The following is a 20581-nucleotide window of genomic DNA, read 5'->3' as shown; positions in this document are numbered from 1 at the left end:
GAGCCAGGGCTTCCTTCGGTGCGCTCCGGGACGTGGCCGCCGGATGGAAAGAGCTGTTTCCGTGTCCCCAAGGCCAAAGGGCTCTCAGGGAACACTAGGAACCCACCCCTTGCTTGTTAATGTGTGTGTGTGAACATGTGTGGCTGTGTGTGTCCCTGTGTAGGTCTTACCTGTGTTTCTAAATATCTGAGTGTGTGCTGCGTTTTGCTAAAACACCACCTTCTCTGCCGCCTGACTGTTCACCTGCTACAGCCGCATTAAAATACACTGTCGCTTAAACCGTAGACTCCCCCACCCCCACGCCGGGTGGTGGAAGCAAGTGCTCGGGGAGGTGGGGGAGACGGCGTGGAGGGCCTAAGAGCCGGGAAATGGCTTCAAAGGTTTCGGTAACGATTCTTCGGCCTTTATTTATGTCCCTATTAATACAATATCCATCATGTAGATATCGATCTTTATCCTTTAAACTGATACGCTAGGAATCAATTAGCCATGCAGATTACGTTTCCTACATATCCAAATGTTAATCTTTCAGACTCGGGGCCGGTGATATATATTTTTGCAGCCAGATGGTATTAGATTTCGTTTAGAAAAAAAAAAAAAAAAAAACCGCTCTCTGAAGCTCATTCCTCTTGGGGCTACTTGTCTTAACTCTTGGCCAGGGCTGGATGTTGGGGATCTGGGGGCTGGGACGCCCCTCACGGGGTTTTCCGGGGCGAGGAAGCAAGGCCTCGGGGGTGACCTGCGCTCCGGGCCACCAATGGGACCCGGGGTAGCCTTCTGCGAGCTGGCTCTGGGCGGGCGGCGGTTGTGCGGGGTCTGTCCGATGTCCCCTCTAGCTAAATCACCGCGTCTGGCTGGCTCTTTCGATCGGTTTCAGCCTCCGAGAGGGTCAGTCCGTTTTCTTCTTTTCAGTTTCCCCTCACGGTTCTTTTATATCCAAGCTTCTTAAGCATTCCCCCACCCCCCACCCCTTGCCCTAAGGCCTACGACTAGTTGCAAAATTTATCTCAAGAAAGAGAGACTTTATTTTACCAAGGAAATGGATGTTTTCCTGGGGGGTGGGAGAAGGAGAAAAAGTTTAATGTCTAGAAAGGAATTTAACGCGTCATGCCTAGAGATTCAAAGGGCTGAGGCGTCCTGTTTTTGTTGTAGTGATGAGTCTTTTTCTCTTTCTTTCTCTTTTTCCTCTTTCTTTCTTTTCCTTTTTCTCCCTCCCTCCCTTGAAATGGGTCCCGCGGCGAGAAGGTCCTCTCCCCTTGTCTGTGCGCCGTTGCGCTCTCAGGGGCCACCCCCACCCGGGCGGGGGTGTCGGAGAGACAGGTGGGCACAGCACACTTCCTAATATCTCCCCCAGTCCTGGGCCTGCGTCCCCCCAGGCTCTGGCCAGATCGTGCCCGGCCCGGCCCCTGGCAACGCTGCCTTCTCCACCTGTCGTATTTACTCGCTCAGTGGACTGCTCAGTCTCCGGCTCCAGGCGCGCTTTAAAACCCCAGGAGCGCGGGTGCCGGGCTCCCTCGCAGCCTGTCGCCTCGGGCTCGCGTGACTGCACTGTGGCGTGCGTCCGGGCTCAGAGGCAAGTCCCTGCGTTTGAACATTAGCTGCCCAGGTTTCTCTTTTCTTGCTCCTTCCGTCCCCCGCCCTTCCACCCCCATTCCTCTCGCTGAAATGCACCCGGAGGAAAAGTTGCCTACGGGGTTGAGGGGATCCAGGCTGAGAAGCGGCGGCGGTTCACGGCGCTGGCTCGGACACTGGGGCCGCCTGGAGTCAGGGAAGAGGCCTGTCCTGATCCAAGTGAAAGGCGTATTAGCTCCCCCCGCACATTGCTCTCCCCGGTACCCGCTCCCCTCTGGCCCCGAGTGCGGGACGCGAAGTCCCAGCTCTTGTTGTCCAGAGGCCCTGGGGCAGGAGTTCCTGGAGTGGTCATTTGACCATCTTTGTGCTCCACGTGTCAAATAAACCTACAGACCCTCAGGCTCACCTTATTCACTTTCCCCATCTCTGATCCCCCCTTCACCCACTCTTTGCCTTCCTCTCTACCCCCAGTCCCCGGCTGCGTAAGGCCCCGCAGCCCCTACACACGCACCCACACACCGCACAGCAGTTTCCGAAATTCCCTTCTAAGTACCAACGCCCCTCCCCCCTCCCCCTCCCCCAGTTGGGCAGAACATTTTTTGAAGATTAGAGAGGACTTATTTTAATTTTTTACCAGACGCTTTCCCCCTGGAGAATGGGGCTTTGGCATCTTCTCTTTTTTGTCTGCGTAAAAATAATTTTCTCAGACCCAAATGAACTTCTGTAGGAGACAAGTTGCCATGAGATTGATTCTCTCCTTCCCTCACTGCCTTTGATTTTTTTTCATTCCTCTTCTTTCTCTCCGTTCTTTTCCTTTTCCTCTTTTCCATCTCTCCCCCCCCCCCCCAACCATGTGTTCTGTATTGAGAACTGGCTCACACGTTCCGGGCGCCGGGGCACCCCAGGGGCAAACCCGCCGCTGCTGGCCCACAGTGCGGCGCCCAGATCCTCACCCAGTCTCCGAAGCCGAACTCATCCCGACCGATTTTCCGACGGGGAGAAGAGCGGCGCCAATGCTTTTGACAAAAAACTGCGGGGGGCCTAATGACGGTCGCTGCGTCAGTGGCTGCGATGCGCCCTGGGTCTAACCCGCGCAGTCCCCAATCCGGTCTCATCGCATCCGGCCAGGCAGCTCGTGATCAGAAACTTGACGTTCTGATTTCCTCCCCGTGAGCGCGGGGCTGCCTTTGGGTGGGACCGAGGGTTTCTCGGCCTTTGCCCAACTTGGGACAGCATCCTGAGAGTCACGTCTGCGGCCGGGAGGGCGGCCAGGCGCTTCCCCGCCGCCGGACCACGTCAGTCTGCTTCAGCTCTGCCCTTCAGAAAGGGCAAAAAAGACCGGGGTGGCAGACGCCGTCACTCCCTTCCCCCATAGGTCAGGGACATTATTTTGCATAGATCTTCATTTTCTCTTAAGACCTATGTCCGATTGGAAGTGAGGTCATCCCTCAGAGGCCCGGAGAAGCCCGTGGGCCATGAAATGTTTGTGCAGGGATCCCCAAAGGCAGTGGCTACGCCCTGAAGGGTGTCGCGTGGCAAAGGCAGAAGCCACCCAACCGCGACTGGAATGCAAATCCACGCATCCAAACAGCCCGGGAGGGAGAGCCTTTAAGTGAACGGGGTGCTCCCCCCAGGCCTGGACAGCCAGCCCGCTGTCTATTTCACCTGAAGTGTAGCTGTAACTGAGGCAGAGAAACAGAGAAGGCGACATCAAGTCGTTTCCTTTTTTTTTTTTTTTTTTTGGTCAAATTATCGTACTACTGTCCTTCAGGCTCCACTTTTATCTTGCATGTGCACAGATAGGGCGAATGGACGCCACGCTCGTTTACAAAATTGTCTACAAAACTGGACGCTTTTTGGGTAATTTGTCAGCCTGGGGAAATGATGCTGCCTCCCAAACCTGGGATCGGGGCTACAGGGCGCGGGCCCTCAGCACTGGGTCATTCCTTGGCTAATTTACGCCTGTACCGCTGCCAGATCCGGCACCAGGGCTTCGCGTCCCACAGGCTCTGGACATGGGAAGTGGCCTGGGTGGAGACTCCCTCACAGCCGCGAGGAGTTGGGGGCGGGGTGGCTTCGGCTTCCGGAAAGACTTTGGAAAGAAGTAAGAGGTGGGGGGAGGCCTGAGTCTCGGAGATGGGGAATGACTGCAGAATCAAACTGGGGTACGTTCTTCAAAACCAGTCTGGGAAACCAGGAGTCACCCGGCCCTCCCATGACCTGTTGCTTGCAGTTCTGCCGAGTACCTATCTCTGGGCCTGGTTTGGTCTGGCCTCGGGTGGGGCCACTGGCTGGGGAGCGTCAACCAACATAGCCGTCCTGGCCCTCCTGGGATGGACTTCGGGGATACCGACCACAGAAAATTTGGACTCCCAAGGTCTCTGAAAGTGGCCCAGCTGTCCAGAACCTGAGGGTGCCCACCCACGGCCCTCCGAGTCGGCAGGGCCCTCGAGCTGCTGTCCGGGTGGAGATGTGCTCAGCTGAGCGTTGGGCGGGGAGAGGCTGGGAAAGGGAGAAAATGGGTCGCCTCCGACTCTGGAGCTTCAGGCTCCCAATCTTTGTGGCCTCCATTTGTGCAGTTTTAGAGCAAGTGGAGGCTTGTTCTTGGATGTGCATGCTGACTGGCACCCATGGGCCTGACACCAGTTCAATCTGCAGCACCCGCGTTCGGGGGTCCCGCCTGCTCTCCAGCTAACGGAACCCGGGAGAACGAGTATGCAGCAAGCACATCCCTTCACGAGTCTGCTGGCTCTCAGGAGACAGAACACCAGGTCAGCACCAGGAGGGCTTGCAGACAGAGCCCGCAGCTCAAGAACAAAGCAGACAGCCCCAGACAGTCTTTCACCACTCACTGCAGGGCCTGAGGTTCCTTTTAGCAGAGACTTGAGTCTGCATTTGCCCTCTTGAAATACACTTTCTGTACCTCCCTCCTCCAGTAATTACCGCTGACCCTAGAAAGTGCTCTGCCGGCCTCGCTCAACCTCCAGAGGCAGAAAAGTTGGAAAAAGTCTAGTTTCCTGGATGCTCTCCCTGAGAATTGGCTTAGGATATAAGGACACAGACTTTGGTGGCCCCCAGTCCTCAAAGAGGAAATGAGAAAGTCTTCCCCTTGACAAATTGAATCATTTCATGTAAAACCAGGTTAATCAGGGCTTCATTTCAAACAGCTTCTCTGCTTTGTACTACGAATGTGCATGCCCTTCTCCATGGGTGGGTGTGTAGGGGAAAATGTCCAGACATTTTTGGGGGTCTTTAGAGGCCTGTTTCAGCTGCTCTGAGAATCAACCAAGCCTTTGACATCAGGCTGCGCAAAACTTCATCTGTTTTCCCCACTTTGGAATGAGTTTTTAAAGGGCCAACTCCTAGGCGATTGAGCAGCTATACATTTTTTTATTTTCATCATCTTGCTATCTTCGTTTGCCTTAATTAGGGGGTGGGGAAGTAGAGTTGGGAGTCCGAGTTCATGTCAAAACTGTCAAAGAGGTGTGGGAAGGGGGGACGGAGAGAAAGAGGTGGAGAACTTTGGTGCAGGAAAAATTCAAAAATCGTAAAAGGAAAAGGGGGAACTTGAAGCCCAGTAGTCATTGTTTTCTTTATTTCAAAGGGAAAAACCTGCCCGATTCTCATCCTTTTGATTGATTAAGGCCCTGAATACCTCGCGGCCCTGGAGTGACAGTCCTTGAATAGACTCGAGCGAATAAAGCGCAGCGCAGAGCGCGGGGCTGGCACTCGAGGGTGTAAAGGAGGCGAGTTCGCTGGCACTTACCAAGTTATAAATAAAAGACTATGCACAATGGTACCTTCTCTAGGGACAGACAGTCTTTACAACACTCCTGGCGTCATATCCTGCTGGGGACACTTCAGCTCCTAGCCAAGACTTTTGCTCCTTTTATTTTTCCAGCAGTTTAGTCTGAATACCATAATAAATTCCTGAGAACAAACGCTGCAGCCGGGCAAAACTTTAACATATAGACGCATCTCTGTTGACACATCGGAGATCTATACGTCGAGATTTAGAGCCGCGCTTCTCGGAACGGTTTTTCAATCAAGGGGAAAGGGCTTTCTCTCCCCCTAACCCCTACCCCCAGCTTTCAACTAAGGAGTCCTGGGGCCCAGCCACGGCCGCCTACGCTTCCCACTATGCGGGCCTCCAGGCTGAGAAGACAAAAGAACGTTATCAGCACGCCCTGCTTTCTCCTAAGAGGAGCCCCACGGGGAGGACCCCGTAAGCAGCCTAGGCCAAGGGGCACTGACCAGAGGAAGGAAAGCCAAACTTGTCTGGGGCTCCCCCTGCTTTCTTATTGAATGCACCCCCCACCCCCGTGGCAGAAAGCCAAAAGAAATGAGAGAGAGAGAGAGACCCGCAGGTGGAAAACAGAGACATATAGAGAGACACAGATGGAAAATGAGTCAGAGACAGAGAGACACACATGGAGAGACACAGAGAGAGACAGAGACAGAGAAACAGAAAGTCAAGGAGAGAGACCAGAGAGAGTCACACACAGAGAGTGACAGACAGAGCCCCCTCTGCGCCCTCGGCGGCTGCTATTTCCCTCGGGCTGTCTCTTCCAGTTTCCAAGGGTCCACCCTTCTCTCCCGGGGAAGGGGCGCAGCGCGGGTCTCTGTCGGGGCCGGCCGAGGCCTCCGCACCGCCAGGGATGGGAAGAGAAAGTGGCCGCTGTCGCCCAATCAGCGCGTGTCTCCGCCACCCGGGACGGTCTCCCCGTCGGCCAATCGCAGCTCAGGGCTCCTGACCAAGCTTTGGGTGAAAGAACTAATAAATGCTCCCGAGCCCGGATCCCCGCACTCGGTGTCACGACGGGAGGAGACTCGGGCAGGCCGCGCTCCCGCTTCCCCCCCCTGCCCGGCGCGTCCTGGCGCTCTGAGCCCCCTCGCCGGCGCCCGCAGCCGCGGGGCCCTTCGCCCAGACTCGCACCAAACTTTTCCGCCCTGGGCTCGAGATCCTGGACTCTGGGGCCTCCCCGCCCTCCCCTTTCCCGGGTTCCACCTCGAGCCTCTGGACTAGGAGAGCAGCCCCCCTCCGCCTGTCCCTCCCTCTCTCCAGCCTTTTTGGGGAGGGGCTGTCCACGCTCCGGAAAGTTCCCGAGGGTCGCCCGCGCCGCGCTCGTCTCTCTATTTCGCCTTCACCTGGATATAATTTCTGAGCGAAGCTGCCCCCAGGATGACCACGCTGGCCGGCGCTGTGCCCAGGATGATGCGGCCGGGCCCGGGGCAGAACTACCCGCGCAGCGGGTTCCCACTGGAAGGTAAGGGAGGGCCTCAGCGCCGCCCGGATTCCGGGGCCTGGGACCGGCTGTCCCGCCTTATCTCGGGTTTCCACAGGCTCCTTTGGTGCGTCCAAGGAGCCCATTCCCCAGGCACCCCCCACCCCGAGAAGCAACATTCAGGGGCGAGGCCCCAGTTGGTTTTCTCTCTGCAAACCGAGCGCGGTGCTTTCTGCAAACCCTCCTGGAGCTTGGCAGCCAGGCCTGCAGCGGGCCGGCTCCCCTTCCCTCTGTTGATTTGGAAATGCCGCGGTATGGACGGTGGTGAACCGGCTTCTGAGCACCAGAAGCAACTTTTCCGCATTTTGTCCACCCGAAGTCATCTCAAAATTGTCCCCGCTGTACCCACATTTGTGAAATTCTTTTAAGTTCGGGAAGAATTTTCTTGCCGTGCCAAGTTGTGGTTTGCACAACGCACGCCATCGTGATTGATATTTTTAGTATTAATTAACTAGAATTCCATTCATCTCAAGTGGCATCTCGAAGTTTCTATAACTTGTTTGGGAACCGCCTTTCAGTCAACCTGAAGATTCTGGGAATCCCAGGGCCGGGAAGCAGGAAGCTGTGCAAGCCCGAGTCCTTACAAACGGTTTGCGAGGTCAGGGCGCCTGAGCTGGACTGCAGATCCAGAGGCGCTCTTTGCCTTTCCCTCCAGAGTAGAATCTAATAGCCAGAGCATGAATGGGCGCTGGGGGGGTTCACGAGCAGACCCACCGTGGTTGCCATCTCCCTCCCGAGGTGTAACAGGTGACATGCACCTCCTTTTGGGACCCTCTTTGACCCTTGGCTGCTGCACTCTTAGCTAGAAACCCCAAGGCTGTCAGTTTCCTCAAGCCACTTAGAAAGGGAGGGCCCCAACTGGGCAGTGTTTGGTGGCAGCAGAGTTCAGGAGGCCCAGCGCCTGGGTGAACTCTCCACCAGGAGGCTGTTTCTAAGGCAAGATAGACTCTGTACCAGCCCCAGGGTCTCCCTCCAAGTTGCCATCCCTCCTGGGCTCAAAGAGAAGACAGTTTCTCTGGGGCGAGTTTTCTTGCCCCGATTACTCGCTTCACACAAAATTATATGCCCCTAAATTGCTTAATTATTTGAATAAATGTGATCGGAAGAGGGTCCAGGACTGGAAGTCAAGTGTCCAGCAGTTTCAGTGTTGGGATTGTTGCATGCGGATTGGCCAGAAGAGTGCGAAATAAGGTGGGCTTGTCTTTCGCGCTGCTTTCTTTTCTTCCTAAGTGACTGTCCCCTTGTCTCTCTTTTTCACCTTCTCCTCCCAGTGTCCACCCCCCTCGGCCAGGGCCGCGTCAACCAGCTCGGCGGCGTTTTTATCAACGGCAGGCCGCTGCCCAACCACATCCGCCACAAGATCGTGGAGATGGCCCACCACGGCATTCGGCCCTGCGTCATCTCGCGCCAGCTGCGTGTGTCCCACGGCTGCGTTTCCAAGATCCTGTGCAGGTACCAGGAGACGGGCTCCATCCGTCCCGGTGCCATTGGTGGCAGCAAGCCCAAGGTGAGTGCGCGGGCCTGGCCCTCATGCCTCCCGGCCTGTGGTCCCAGGGTTGGGAAAGAGTGGGCAGGGGGCAAGGGCTGCCGTCTGGGGTTTTCCAGGGAGTTACTTCTCAAGTCCGTGAAGGGGACGTGGGGGGAAATGCTGCCGGAGCCCGACGCTCCTTGATGAACGGTAAGGGAGGCTCTTGCTTTTTTTTGCAAGAGAAAAGTAACATTTGTTTCTTTTATGCCCAAGAACCCTAGAATCCTCACCAGACTATTTTGCTTTGTTTTTGGTGGCTGGCCGGTAAGAGGATTCGAAGCCTTGACTTTGGTGTTATAAAACCGGCTGTAACTAACTGAGCTAAATGTCCAGCCCCTCGTCGAATTACTTCAACAGTCAAACAAACACCTAGAGCACGCAAGCTGTACGTGCCACCTGTTGCCGATTTCTTCCCAGCCCCCACCCACAGCACCGCCCTCCCCAAACAAATCGAAGGGTCCCCTCGGTTTTCTAAAGGTTTCTCTCTCAACCTCTGCCCTCAGTCTCCCCCAGTGCAAATTGTTTTCGAAAAGTCAAAAGCTAGGGTGATTAGGTTTTTTGCTTGTTTGTTTGTTTTTGTTTTTGTAATGAGATGATGATTACGTTTTAAAAAAGCAGATTGGTGCTATTTTCAAATTATTTTAGTTCCCTTTCGAAAAAAAGAGAAGCACGCTGTTTAGGGCTGAGTGGAAGGGAATTACACAGGGTCTGCCTTTTCTTCTGGATGTGGAGAGAAGCCAGTACGATTTTCTAGTTGCCACAGGGCAAAATCGAGAGGGTTATGGTAAAGTGAAGACTTGCAAACACCTCCCCTTCCCTCCTCCCCACCCAAACACCTTCACAGTCTCTTTAAGAATCTTTGGGCACTTTTTATTGAAGGTGGGGGGAAGAGCCAGACTCTCAAATTATGCACATTTATTATCCAATCGAATTTTTTTACAACCTGGATGCTTACCTTTTGCTTTTCATTCTACTCTTCACTTTACCTCATTTTGTGCCCCTTCGAAGAGGCACAAGTTGCAGATCTCACTTGATTTTTCAGCTCCTCTTTCAAGCATTTCTTTTTTAGTTTCATTTTCGTGTTGATTCTGTGTAAGGAGTTGCCTTTATTTTCAGGGATCAGAAAGTAAAATTCCCCCCTGCCCCAAGATGGTATAATTCTTCTCAATTTATCCCGGTTGTCGGAGCTTATCTGGGGAGGTGAAGTGTCCCCAGGATGCTTTGGGGTGGGACGATCTTCTGTTTGCTCCTTTCTACAGTAAACTGCCTCAGAGATTTGGGGTCTTTTTGCTGACAAGGGGGACTTTCCCAGAGGATGCAGGAAGGAGCATCCGGACAGGCCCGGAGGCGGTGGAGCCCCCTCCTCTGGCCCAGAGTACCTTGTACCAACGCCGGTCCGCCTGTTCTCTTAAAGCAGGTGACAACGCCTGACGTGGAGAAGAAAATTGAGGAATACAAAAGAGAGAATCCAGGCATGTTCAGCTGGGAAATCAGAGACAAATTACTCAAGGACGCGGTCTGTGATCGAAACACCGTGCCCTCAGGTACTAGGCCCATTAACGTCTCCCCAAGGCGCGGCCGTCAGTCGCTATTACCCAGGCGGGTCGTCCAAGCTATAATCACCCCAATTATCGATCTGGGCTATTGGGAGGCAGCCTCTCCCCAGGCCCTGAAATATTTACGAACCAGACATTCTGGGCGTTTTACGCAGGGAGGGGTGAGCTGCTTGTCCTGGGGGCGGAGGGTTGAGAGACCTCCACTGAGGTCTCCCCAAAGAGGATTTCTGCGGAGGAGGCAGGGCAGGAAACGTGAGGCTGAGGCCAAGCGTTTATTAATATTGATGTTCCCTTTTAAAGAGAAACAAATGTTTTGGTAACCCCAACCGAAGGGAGATGGGACCTCGCCAGCCACGACTTTGCCGTGCGCGCAAAGGAGGCGCGGCTTCGGTAACTGCACGAATTTCCCCCAAAGTCTCAGGGACCGTCCGGCGCCCCCGGCAGCCTGGGGGAGGCGGAGGGGAAAGAGGGGCGAGCGCAGGGCCAGCTCGAGGGCGCGCGGGAGTTTGTTTTTAATTAAAAGGAAACTCCCTTTTTCCCTCTGCAAGAACGTTCTATTTCAGAGCATGGATTTGTTTACCAGACTTGGAATCTGGAAAAAATAAATGGAGGAGAGTGCATTTTCTTTTGATTTTTACAATAGGAAACGATTCTGCAGTTGAAATTTAAACCGTTTAGAGCTTCAAAAAAAAAAAAAAAAAAAAAAAAAGGACTGAGTGGCAGGGGACAGGTCTACCGTGGCTCTTCCTCCCTTAACGCGAACCGCGGGGCCCGACGATGCCTTCGGCTGGGGAAGAGGGAGGGTGCAGGGAGGGCTGGCGGGAGAATTCTGTTAGATTGGAGACCTAGAGCCGGGTGTCTGGAGTCGAGAAGGAAACGCGTCCTGCCGGGAACAGAGAGACCGAGATGGCATCACCCGGCCCTAACTTGGAGGCGCGGGCTTCCCAGGCTCCGTCTTTCCGCACCTAGATGCCGACATAGGGTGCAGGATTTCGGTGGATGGGTGAGAGGGTGGTGGAAAGACCGGGTGCCCTGAGACGCAGGAGCAGACAGAACCGAGCTGTGCAGGGCAGCAGTTCCAGCGCCCTGGCTGGGGCTTGGGGGGCTCCTTCCTGCACGGCCCAGCGCATCTCAGTCGTGTGCGTTCTTTTCCTCCTCCTGCCCCCAGTGAGTTCTATCAGCCGCATCCTGAGGAGTAAATTTGGGAAAGGTGAAGAGGAGGAGGCCGACCTGGAGAGGAAGGAGACAGAGGAAAGCGAAAAGAAGGCCAAACACAGCATAGACGGCATCCTGAGCGAGCGAGGTAAGCGGCGGCGCGTCGGGCCGCGCGCTCTGGGCCCTGGCTGGCCTTGTGATCATCGCCTCCCTGACGCTGGGGGCCTGATGGTTGCCCAGCCCGGGCTCGAGTCAAGGTCCCTCCCCGCTCACAGCCACTGCACCTGGGTAAGGGCATTCAAATGAAAAACCAGAGAGATACGTACAATTAAAACAAAATTTTTCTCTATTCTGTTTAATTTTTCTACTTTGTAAATTTTTCTTCTGCAGCACTTCCACCCCCTTGGAGTCTAGAACTGTGAATTGCGTTCTAGGTGTGTGGAGGTGGGGGTACCCTCTTGCTTTCAGATGTAGGGGACTGGGTGTCTCTGAGCAATTGGGGGGCTGGGGATAGGGGGCACTTGAGCCTCCAGAAGTCGAAGTGGTTTTTGCACCCTCAGGAAAGGCCCTACTCTCCAGAGTTTCCCACATCAAAGAAAAGAGAGAGAGAAAAAGAGAGAGAGAACTTTTTTGGGCAGTGGGTCCCCAAAGTTGACCCACATTGGTTGCTTTATGAATGTGTGTGTGTGTATGTGTGTGTGTGTGTAAACTGGCTGTTTTTAATTTGTTTAAAAGGCGCGCGGAAATGTGGTGGGGTTTAAATTGTGTGTAAAAGAGAGAGAGAACTTTTTTGGGCAGTGGGTCCCCAAAGTTGACCCACATTGGTTGCTTTATGAATGTGTGTGTGTGTATGTGTGTGTGTGTGTAAACTGGCTGTTTTTAATTTGTTTAAAATTGGTTTTCAAATGTGGTGGGGTTTAAATTGTGTGTGTCTGGGAACTGAAAGGAGCGCAAGCTCTGGGTTTCAAATCCAAGAGATCTGGGTTCTTGGGCTCCTAGCGCTGGAACACTCTGTCCCCCAGGGTGCAAGCCAACCACACCTTGTTGACTGTGGCCTATCATCACCAAGAGAAAATCTTCCCCAGGGAAGCCAGCAGTGCAGCCAGCTTCTCTTTCACCTGCTGCGAGTCATCTCACAGTTTAAAGGTACATACACAAACACACATAAAGAAAGAAAAGAAAGTCAGTGCCATTGGAATTGAACCAGGAATTGATCATTGAAGCAGGAGAGAGGAAATTGTGTCTCAGTGGCTCTGGCCTTGGAGATGATTGCACCTTTTCAAATGAGCAAATGGTCAGGAATGGCCAGGCATCCTGCACCTGGAGTTTGCTTGCCTGTGGCATGGAATTCACTGGGTTGACTTGAATTTTGGAGTTGCCCTACAGATGCAGGCGACCCTTAGGCCGGTCATCCCTTTCAGCAAGCTGGGTCCAGGGTGGGACTGCGAGTTAGGAAAGTGGTAGTTTTTACCTTCATTGCCCAACCCTAGCTGGGGCGGCCACTGGCCCTCCAGAGCAGCTGCTTTGCAAACCAATGCAAAATCTGTACACAACCTTGAAGGAACACTTAGATTTGGATGTTAAAAATCCAAATGTCTGATTTTGAGGATAAACAGATGTGTAAATGCTGTGGTGCACACAGGCAATCAGGAAAAGACACCTCAAATCACAGCATGTTGGGCAAGGAGATAACATAAGCTGTTACTTCCCTCCCTGTACAGCAGGGGCCTCACATGGACTCAGTCTAGGTCCTTCTTTTCTGAGGGATGTATTTCTGCCCTCATCTCTGAGAAAACACTTCGGCTTTTATCTCAGGCCTTGCTGCAGCACAGAGGTGCTGGGGAGGGAGAAAGGTGAGGAGCCAGCCAACCCCAAACCAAATGGGCCCCTTTGGGCAGTGGGTAAAAGAGCACTTGGTGAAGCTCAGAGGCCCACGGCTTTGCTACTTGTTGCTGGAGGCGCTGGCATGGCAGATCGGCTTCTCCCTCACAGCACAGGCAACCGAGGTCCAGGAGAAAAAACGTCCCAAATGAGCTGGTCAAACATTTGTACAACTTTTCCAGCTTTTACAAAGAAGGCCTTCTCTACACAATCCACACTTGGAGATGAACTTGGGAGACAAAGCCTGGAGAGTCCATTGAAACTCACACTTTAGCTCGGCCCAGACAAAGCTCTGGCTTGGAGCAGCTTGATGTGAACAAAGGAAGGCAACCTTTTTATAATTCAAGGAGAAAAGAAGAGAAAACAGCCCCACAAAGGGCTGAGAATAGACATTATGGGCTTGCAATGAGGGATGAATTATTCAATGAGCCCCAATAGCTGCTGCGCCAGGAAGTTTTATGTACTCTCCAGCGTGGAAAAAGTGGCCATTTCACCTACAAAATGTTTCTAGTCTTTTGGGCCATCTAGCTGGGCCGGCTGCCATTCAAAAGCAATTGCTACCATTTTTAAAATCAGAGTATTCTCCCCAGTGGGGGCTGTGCCGTTGAAAACACTCGCGTGAGCGCACACACATACGCTACACAGAGCCCTCAGAGGCTGAAACCGAATTTAATTTGGGGTTGTCAAGGAAGAGGCAGCGTCAGTCTCTCAGGCTTCTAGCTCCCTTTCCGGATGAGCCCCGGAGGGCAAGAGGGGCTTAGAGGAAGGACACAGTGAGGTGTAGTTTGAAGTCTAGAAACTTCAAATATCCCCCTCTGTGGTTTGGGCATCAAAAGTAGCAGGCTGCCCTGCTTGTAAAATAGGGTGAGTGTTGATCAAGGGCTCTGAGCGCCCTGGTGAAGGGGGAGGAGAAAGCTGACGGAGGAGGGACTTGGGGGTGCTCTGACCGGCGCTCTGTGCTCTCGCCGGAGGTTCCAGCATGGGGGGTGCTTCTGAGACTTGCTTTCCAGGGGGCGTCTTTGGCCCGAGCTAGACACTAGGAGGTCACCGGGAGAGAGGCACTGTGAAAGAGGCCAGAACCACCTCGTTCTCTCTCCAGGGTCTTGCCCTTTCTCTTAGATCGCCCCCTTTACCCGCCTAACTTTTCCTTTTTCCTCTCCCAATCCAAGAGCCACGCTGCGTGTAGACCTGGTGCACTGGGGGCCGCGCGCCCTGGCGCACACTAGGCGCTGTGCGCCCCTGCTGGGTCCATCCTTCCAGCTCCGTAGCCCTGGTTAAAGGAGAGGTTTGGAGGCTCGGGAACACCCACCCGCTACCCCCTCGCCCCAGGCCCGCACTGAGATCGGAGCAGGCGCAGCCGGAGAAGCCAAGCCCCAGCCGAGCATCGGGGGCTGTGGGCACTGCCAGCGCTGCGGCTGCTCAATGGGCGCCTCTGTTCCTCCCCCTGCGCGGCCGAGCCGGCCCGCGGGCGCCGCCACAATGGGCTGGGCCCCCTCCCCTGCGCTCCGGCCCGGCACGAAGCTTAGCTCGCCGGGCTGCAGCGGGCTCAATTGCCTCCTTTATGTCCTTCTCACTTTCATCTAGACAGAGCCCGCCTCCCCCTTCTTCTCCCCCTTTTTTTCCCTCCCTTGCCTGAGGCTCACATTAGTGAAATTTCTGCAACCTCCCCCCATTTTTTTTTTTCTTATTTTAAAGAAAGCCTTTAACACAAAAGCGGTGACTAATCAATAGAAACTGCTCCTTCATCATCTCCTCCTCCTCCTCCCCCTCCTGCAGAAGGGTGACGCTTTTCCTGTTTGTGAGTTTTGGGAAACATTTTTGCTTTGTGCCGTAATGGAATTAGAGGACAGATGAGGACTGTAAATGGACACGCGACTGCAAGACTCTCGCTTAAATATTTAGATGCAACGTTACAATTACTGACTTGTTGTAGCGGCTTTGAAGTGGCAGCTCCCGAGTGCAGGGGGAGAGAGGCCAGATTGCCAAATTGATGTTTTGATTGGGACTGGAGATACACTTTCATAAGACTTTCCCCCCTTTAAAAATCGCCAGTGAGCGTGGGAGGTTTGCAACAGTTTCCAAGATTGAGCTAAGAGACCTCAAGCATAGGTCGGTTGGGGGCTTATATTCCTTTCATATCTCTCCCCTCCTATTTAACGTCTATGAAAAAGAGTGCCGTTTTTTGAAAGAGGTTAAAGTGACAAAAGTTTTGCTGGAGTCCCCCTTTTGTTCGTTGAGCTTGTGAGCTTTTCTAAAATTAACGAGGACGACTTCAGCTTTGCAGGGAGGCATAAGATAACGCAGCTAAAAACTCAGAACAAGTTTTAAGGATCCTTGCAGTACTTCATTTCCAGTGGAATCCTAAAAACAGCACTTTTATCACGAAGGGAGCTCTGAAATCGAGGGAAAGGCGAGGCCATTCCCCCCACCCACCCCCACCCCTCGAGTTAGCAGGGAAGGAAATTTTGGCGCAAGGTTGGGGGCGGGGGGAGGTGAAGGAGGGGGAACTTTCCCACAGATTAAAATCATAGGATATAGGATCATAGGTTTGTAGCATCGGAACCTTTATGAACGTGGACAGCCCAGCCCACTCTCTCCATTTGTCAGGATCACGAATTCGACCGCGGTGTTGTATTTATTCTTTAGAGTAAATTTCTTATTTTCAGAAGTTCTTGCAACACTCCGCAAGAAAAACATCATCAATTTTAAAAAGTATTGGAAATATCAGAATTTGAGTTAAATTACGACACCGCTGTGTTCCTTTTGTTCAGGTAGCACTAGTAACGATTTTCTTGCTGAAACAATTTGTAAGGAAACAGTTCGGCTCGTGGCTTTTTCTTCTTGGCTTGTTTGTTTGGTTTGGTTGACTGCTGTATGCTCACTTTCTAGCCTTATAGAAAACATGCAGATTTTCTAATTAATGCTTGAAATCGTATGTTTATTTTGGAGTTTGATTTGATTGTTGATAGCATCGGAACGGGGACGTAGGGACTTCGAGTGCGTAATAATTACCGAAGGGTCATTTAAGAGTCCCCAGGGCTGAGTAATAAAACCCACCCGGGCGGGCGATGAGGCGGAACTAGCAAGTGCGGCCCTGGTTCAGGGATCGACAAAAATCAACCACGTGAACAGGAGCTTTGCCACTAAACCTGCATGGTTTCAACATCCACGGATCCATAGATTGTGAAAACCACAACAAAACTTCTTTCCAACCGTGGGAATAAATGTTTAAGTTATCCACAAGTAAATGGCCAATGAAAATTAAAAGCTGCAGCAACAGCAACAAACGGTGAGAAAGGGTCTGGCATGGGGCAAGGCAGAGAAGGTTGACATGCGGTGGGATTCTGTGACAGGTAACTTATTCATGCGGGTAAATAAAGATTAAAGAACCATTAAGAACGTACATCTATAACTAACAAGACACTTAAAGGCAATTAAGCAGTCAGTTTAATGTCTTATCTCACTGGCTGCTCTGGGGTTGTTTTACAACTAGGAATTAAAATCTGAAAAGGAAGTTTTCAGCAGCCCTGGCCAAATATTGATTAAGTAGCTGTTTGTGGATACCATTGTTACGCATTAAAAGGCCGGGAGCGCGGCCCCTCTGTGGCCATCTTCCATTGTGAGGGATTCTTAACCACAGAGATCAAAGCGGGATCATTTCAATTTATCTGTCTTGGAAAATCCTCCTTTTCCTCTGAAACCTCTAAGTAGGAATTGATCAAATTCTCTTTAAGAAATAGGAACTGAAACCAGCTACATGTTGTAGGTTGGTAGAGAAGACTCATGGGGTGTTTTTAATTACTCTATGGTGATTTCTTGTTTAGAACTGAGGCTAAGATGCTGAATTTATCATCAGATCGACTCTCATGGGGGGGGGTACCGGGGGGAGGAGCCATGAGAGCTACTAGCTGCCTGTCGCTAAATTTCTAAAAACAGAAGTTTCATTAAAGTTGCCTTCCAAGCTAGAGTGATATGCAGAAAAGATGTAAAACTAGGTGAGGAATAAATAAATACACAGGAAACTGGGAGTTATATTGACTACGTCTTTCTCCATGTGTTTCATAATTTTTATGTTTATTGATGGTTAGATGATTCTCTTGTATATTTTTAAACCCCCTGTAATAAAGGAGTAGATACGTGTTTGTTTGTATGTATAGTATGTGCATTGTATAAGTTTATTTATAAGTTGGTTACTAAGAATTATGCTAGCAGTAAACTATATCCAGTTGCACAAAATAAAGGTTTATTTGTCCTACAGATTGCACTTTCTAGAGTCATCAGAACTGGAGGCAACGACATAGCCTCCCAATTCATACACAGCTGTTAAATGCTAGGAGAAATATTTCCCTGAATTATTTTATGAATTCTTTGATTGTTGATTTTTTTAGGTGACTAATAGACATTTGTTTGTCTGTTTAAGAATGCAATATATTTGCATAGGTTTTTCTTTTCTTATGAGAATAAAAATTCCTGTAAGGGCTCTTTTGGAAATACCATCTCTGAGCTTAATTTGCAAATTCCAACAAATCACTCTAACTGAGGTTGTAAAATTTATGCCAGATTCAGGCTTTGAATATTTAACTGTGGATTTGCCTGTGTAGTGGTTTTTTTGAATCCCCTTCTCTGTACTCATTTCAGGACTAAATAATTGTGTGTAGGGTTTTATTTTTACTTTTTCACTCTTGTTCATTCATTATTGAAAAAGATGAATCTTAATAAACAGAGCAGAATCATTAGTGGATATGTTCTAATATTTTTTGTTATAATCCCTGAATTAATGAATAATCCAACTATGCTCAAATGCTTTCTTATTTACAATATTTAGTATGAATTATTGCAATGCAGAGCAACCACCTAAAACAGATTAAGCTGTAAGTTAGAGTCAGCTCAGATTTGTTGTGGTTCCTCTGTCCTGGGTCCAGACACAGCATTAGAGAGTTCTTTGTTGTATATTTTACATGTATGTGTATATTTCATATAAACACAGAGTTAAAGTGACTTTTCCCCCTTGGGTATTAGACTATGTGTCCATTTATTGCCAGGGAGGACACCAGATTCCAGCTCCAAGTTGGGCCTGATCATAGTATGAAGGCAAAATTGCTGACCCAACAACTGGCTGCTTTTAGCTGGGAAACTATGATCTTGAAGGGTGCAGAGAAAGTAAAAGGGAATTTCAGACATTGCCATTTTCCTGGAGGGTGAACACCAAAGTGGGAACAGAGTTGTCCTGTGGCCATCCTCTGTCCCATTGGGAAAGATTTTTTTTTCTCCATTCATGGTAGTCTTTGGTAGAGCATGGCATAATTCAGCTTTTAGCTCTACCCTGCAGCGTTGGCCAAACGCTGAGCTCCAATAGCATCGCAAATTTTTGTTTCTCTAAGAAAGCTCCTCTCAAATAATCTGTGCTGGGATTATGCTTCAAAATGAACATAATATATATAATTTCTAATTTTAGTTGGGACGTGCATCATTATCAAAATGCCCACTAACATTATAAAACATCTATTCAAGAGAGATGAGTTAGAAAGCTCATCATTGTCAAAGGTAGATATGAAAATAATGGAATGGGGTTGTTGAGGACAGTTAAGGAATTGTAGGTTTTATGAATTCTTACCTTCCATGCCAGTTTTCCTTCCTTCCTTCCTGATTAAAAAAAAAAAAAAAGACAAGACTAATAATTTCTGCTATAGAAGTGGCCATTTCTCTTTACAAAAGAAATAGTATTTTAATAAAGAGCAACAGTATAAAAGTTAGAATTTGATTTGATGCATATTTCTCCTAGAAAGGAAAACCTTGAGAAAGCATTTTACCTTGCTGCAGGATTTTAAGTAAAGCAAAACAAAATAAAACAAAACATCTTCATTTTGGGGTAAAGCAACTTCATCAAAGTAGTCTGAATTTTTATGTCCTCCTCTTACTGCAGTGGTTGAAAAAAAAGGAAAAAGAAAAAGAAAAAAAAAAAAAGACGTTCCCTGGTAAAACAGAACTCATGACAGGCGATATTAAAACAGCTGTTTTTTTATCCCCTTAAACCTATTCAGTAATTTCTTGACTGAACTTTCTTATGAACTTTTATTTGGCCAGATTTACTGCATCTATAATGTTACATTAATATGAACTCTCAATTCTAGGAGCCAATTCCCCACTCACCCTGGATGTAGTCCAATTGATTCCATTTTAAAATAGCTGATCAGAACGTTTGGTGGCAAGGATGGGAGACTCTTCTTAGCTGATCAACATAGGTTTGAGGGAGAGAAAATATCCATGATTTTCAGCATTTAAAAATTTACAGGATCATATTAAGAATTCAAATAATATAGTTTTGTGGGACATACATGTAGATTGTCAAAATTTTTATAATCGGATAGTAATCATGTTTCTGGAAACAAATGGGGGATTAAATTCATTTACTCTGATGTCATTAGATGGAAACAATAAGTAAGTTAGGGCAGAATAGTTAGTAAAGGAAAGTTAATTACTGTGCAATTTTTATTGCAATGTGGAATTGGTGTACTTTATATTGTGTACTTTCATAGTAAATGTTGATACGGTCACATATGTATTTGCATTTTTAACAGAGAACCTACATTTACATTTTGTGATTTTTACAGTTATATAGATATGCACAGCTGCCATTAGCCCTCTTATCTTATTTTTTTATTTTTAGTTTTTGGCTGACAGGTACGGGGATCTGAACCCTTGATCCTGGTGTTATAACACCACGATCTAACCAACTGAGCTAACCGTCCAGCCCTTATTTTATTTTTTTGGCAAATCCTAGTATAGGCATAACTTATCCAGTTAACAGGCTCTTGGTCATTGCATGTAGGTACTTGTAGCTTCCTAGTTTATTTTACAGGATCTATCTTTTAAAAAAACATTTTATTTTGAAATAATTATACATTCATAATATCTGTCTTCAAACATATATTTTGAAATTCTCCTAACATTCAGATATATTATCATGATCGAGACAATCTTGGCCAAAGGATATGTGCATATGTGTGTGTCTCAGTTACCATGGTTGAGCTTAACCTGAACTAAAGAAAATTAATTAGACCAATTCATTTTATTGTAAGATAAGCAATAGGTTTCTTCTTTCTGAATCCCCACTTCGCCAGTTCCCTGATTGAGGTTCACTAAAGCAATTGTTTATTGTCTAGTTGGATTTAAATGCACTCCAAAGTATATATATACATTTTTTACATCTTTTCTTGCCTTATCAGAGCACAATATCCAAGGTAAAAGTGGCCTGTTCTTGCATCCCCAATTTTGCTCTGAAATTGAGACCAACGACAGCTGTGACCTCTCAAACTTCAGTTTTGATATCTGTAAGATGGGGCACATCATACCAACTTCCCAGGTTCTGTGGGAATAAAATGAGAAAATGCATGCTATGTGCAAATTATACCTATCATAGCAAAACTCAAAGTCTTGGGGGAAAAAACCTCTGAATATGCAGAAAGTGACCAGCCTGCAAACTAGCAGATGGGCTCTGCCCAAGGGCAGCTAAAAGCTTAATTCAGGGCTTAGAAGCAACAATAAAGACCAAACACACACACACACACACACACACACACACACACACACACACACACACACAC

At 49.5% G+C, this 20581-nt stretch overlaps 2 protein-coding genes across 6 annotated transcripts in view; one reads left to right on the top strand and one right to left on the bottom strand.

The window, feature by feature from the left end:
- Window positions 1-274: 274 nt before the first annotated feature.
- On the bottom strand, window positions 275-2687 carry CCDC140 (coiled-coil domain containing 140). Its single transcript, XM_008593657.1, has 3 exons — window positions 2452-2687; window positions 1296-1440; window positions 275-472 (listed from the first exon to the last, which is right to left on the bottom strand). Exons 1-3 carry the CDS (start codon window positions 2685-2687, stop codon window positions 275-277), a joined length of 579 nt encoding a protein of 192 aa, XP_008591879.1.
- A 3690-nt stretch (window positions 2688-6377) lies between these two features.
- PAX3 (paired box 3) overlaps window positions 6378-20581 on the top strand; it is a 94460-nt gene continuing 80256 nt past the window's right edge. Inside the window, exons 1-5 of one of the 5 annotated variants that reach the window (XM_008593598.1) lie at window positions 6378-6839; window positions 8129-8364; window positions 9800-9929; window positions 11110-11244; window positions 11657-11786. In XM_008593598.1, coding sequence (XP_008591820.1) covers window positions 6755-6839; window positions 8129-8364; window positions 9800-9929; window positions 11110-11244; window positions 11657-11751 — 681 coding nt within the window. In that variant the 5' untranslated portion in view covers window positions 6378-6754 and the 3' untranslated portion in view covers window positions 11752-11786. Of the gene's footprint in view, window positions 6840-8128; window positions 8365-9799; window positions 9930-11109; window positions 11245-11656; window positions 11787-20581 lie in introns of those variants that run through there. The other 4 variants (XM_008593586.1, XM_008593576.1, XM_008593582.1 and 1 more) reach the window with 4 other exon arrangements.

Source organism: Galeopterus variegatus, unplaced genomic scaffold (genome assembly GCF_000696425.1).
Source record: "Galeopterus variegatus unplaced genomic scaffold, G_variegatus-3.0.2 Scaffold160, whole genome shotgun sequence".
Lineage (NCBI taxonomy): Eukaryota > Metazoa > Chordata > Mammalia > Dermoptera > Cynocephalidae > Galeopterus > Galeopterus variegatus.
This window is presented reverse-complemented; position numbering and strand designations above follow the sequence as displayed.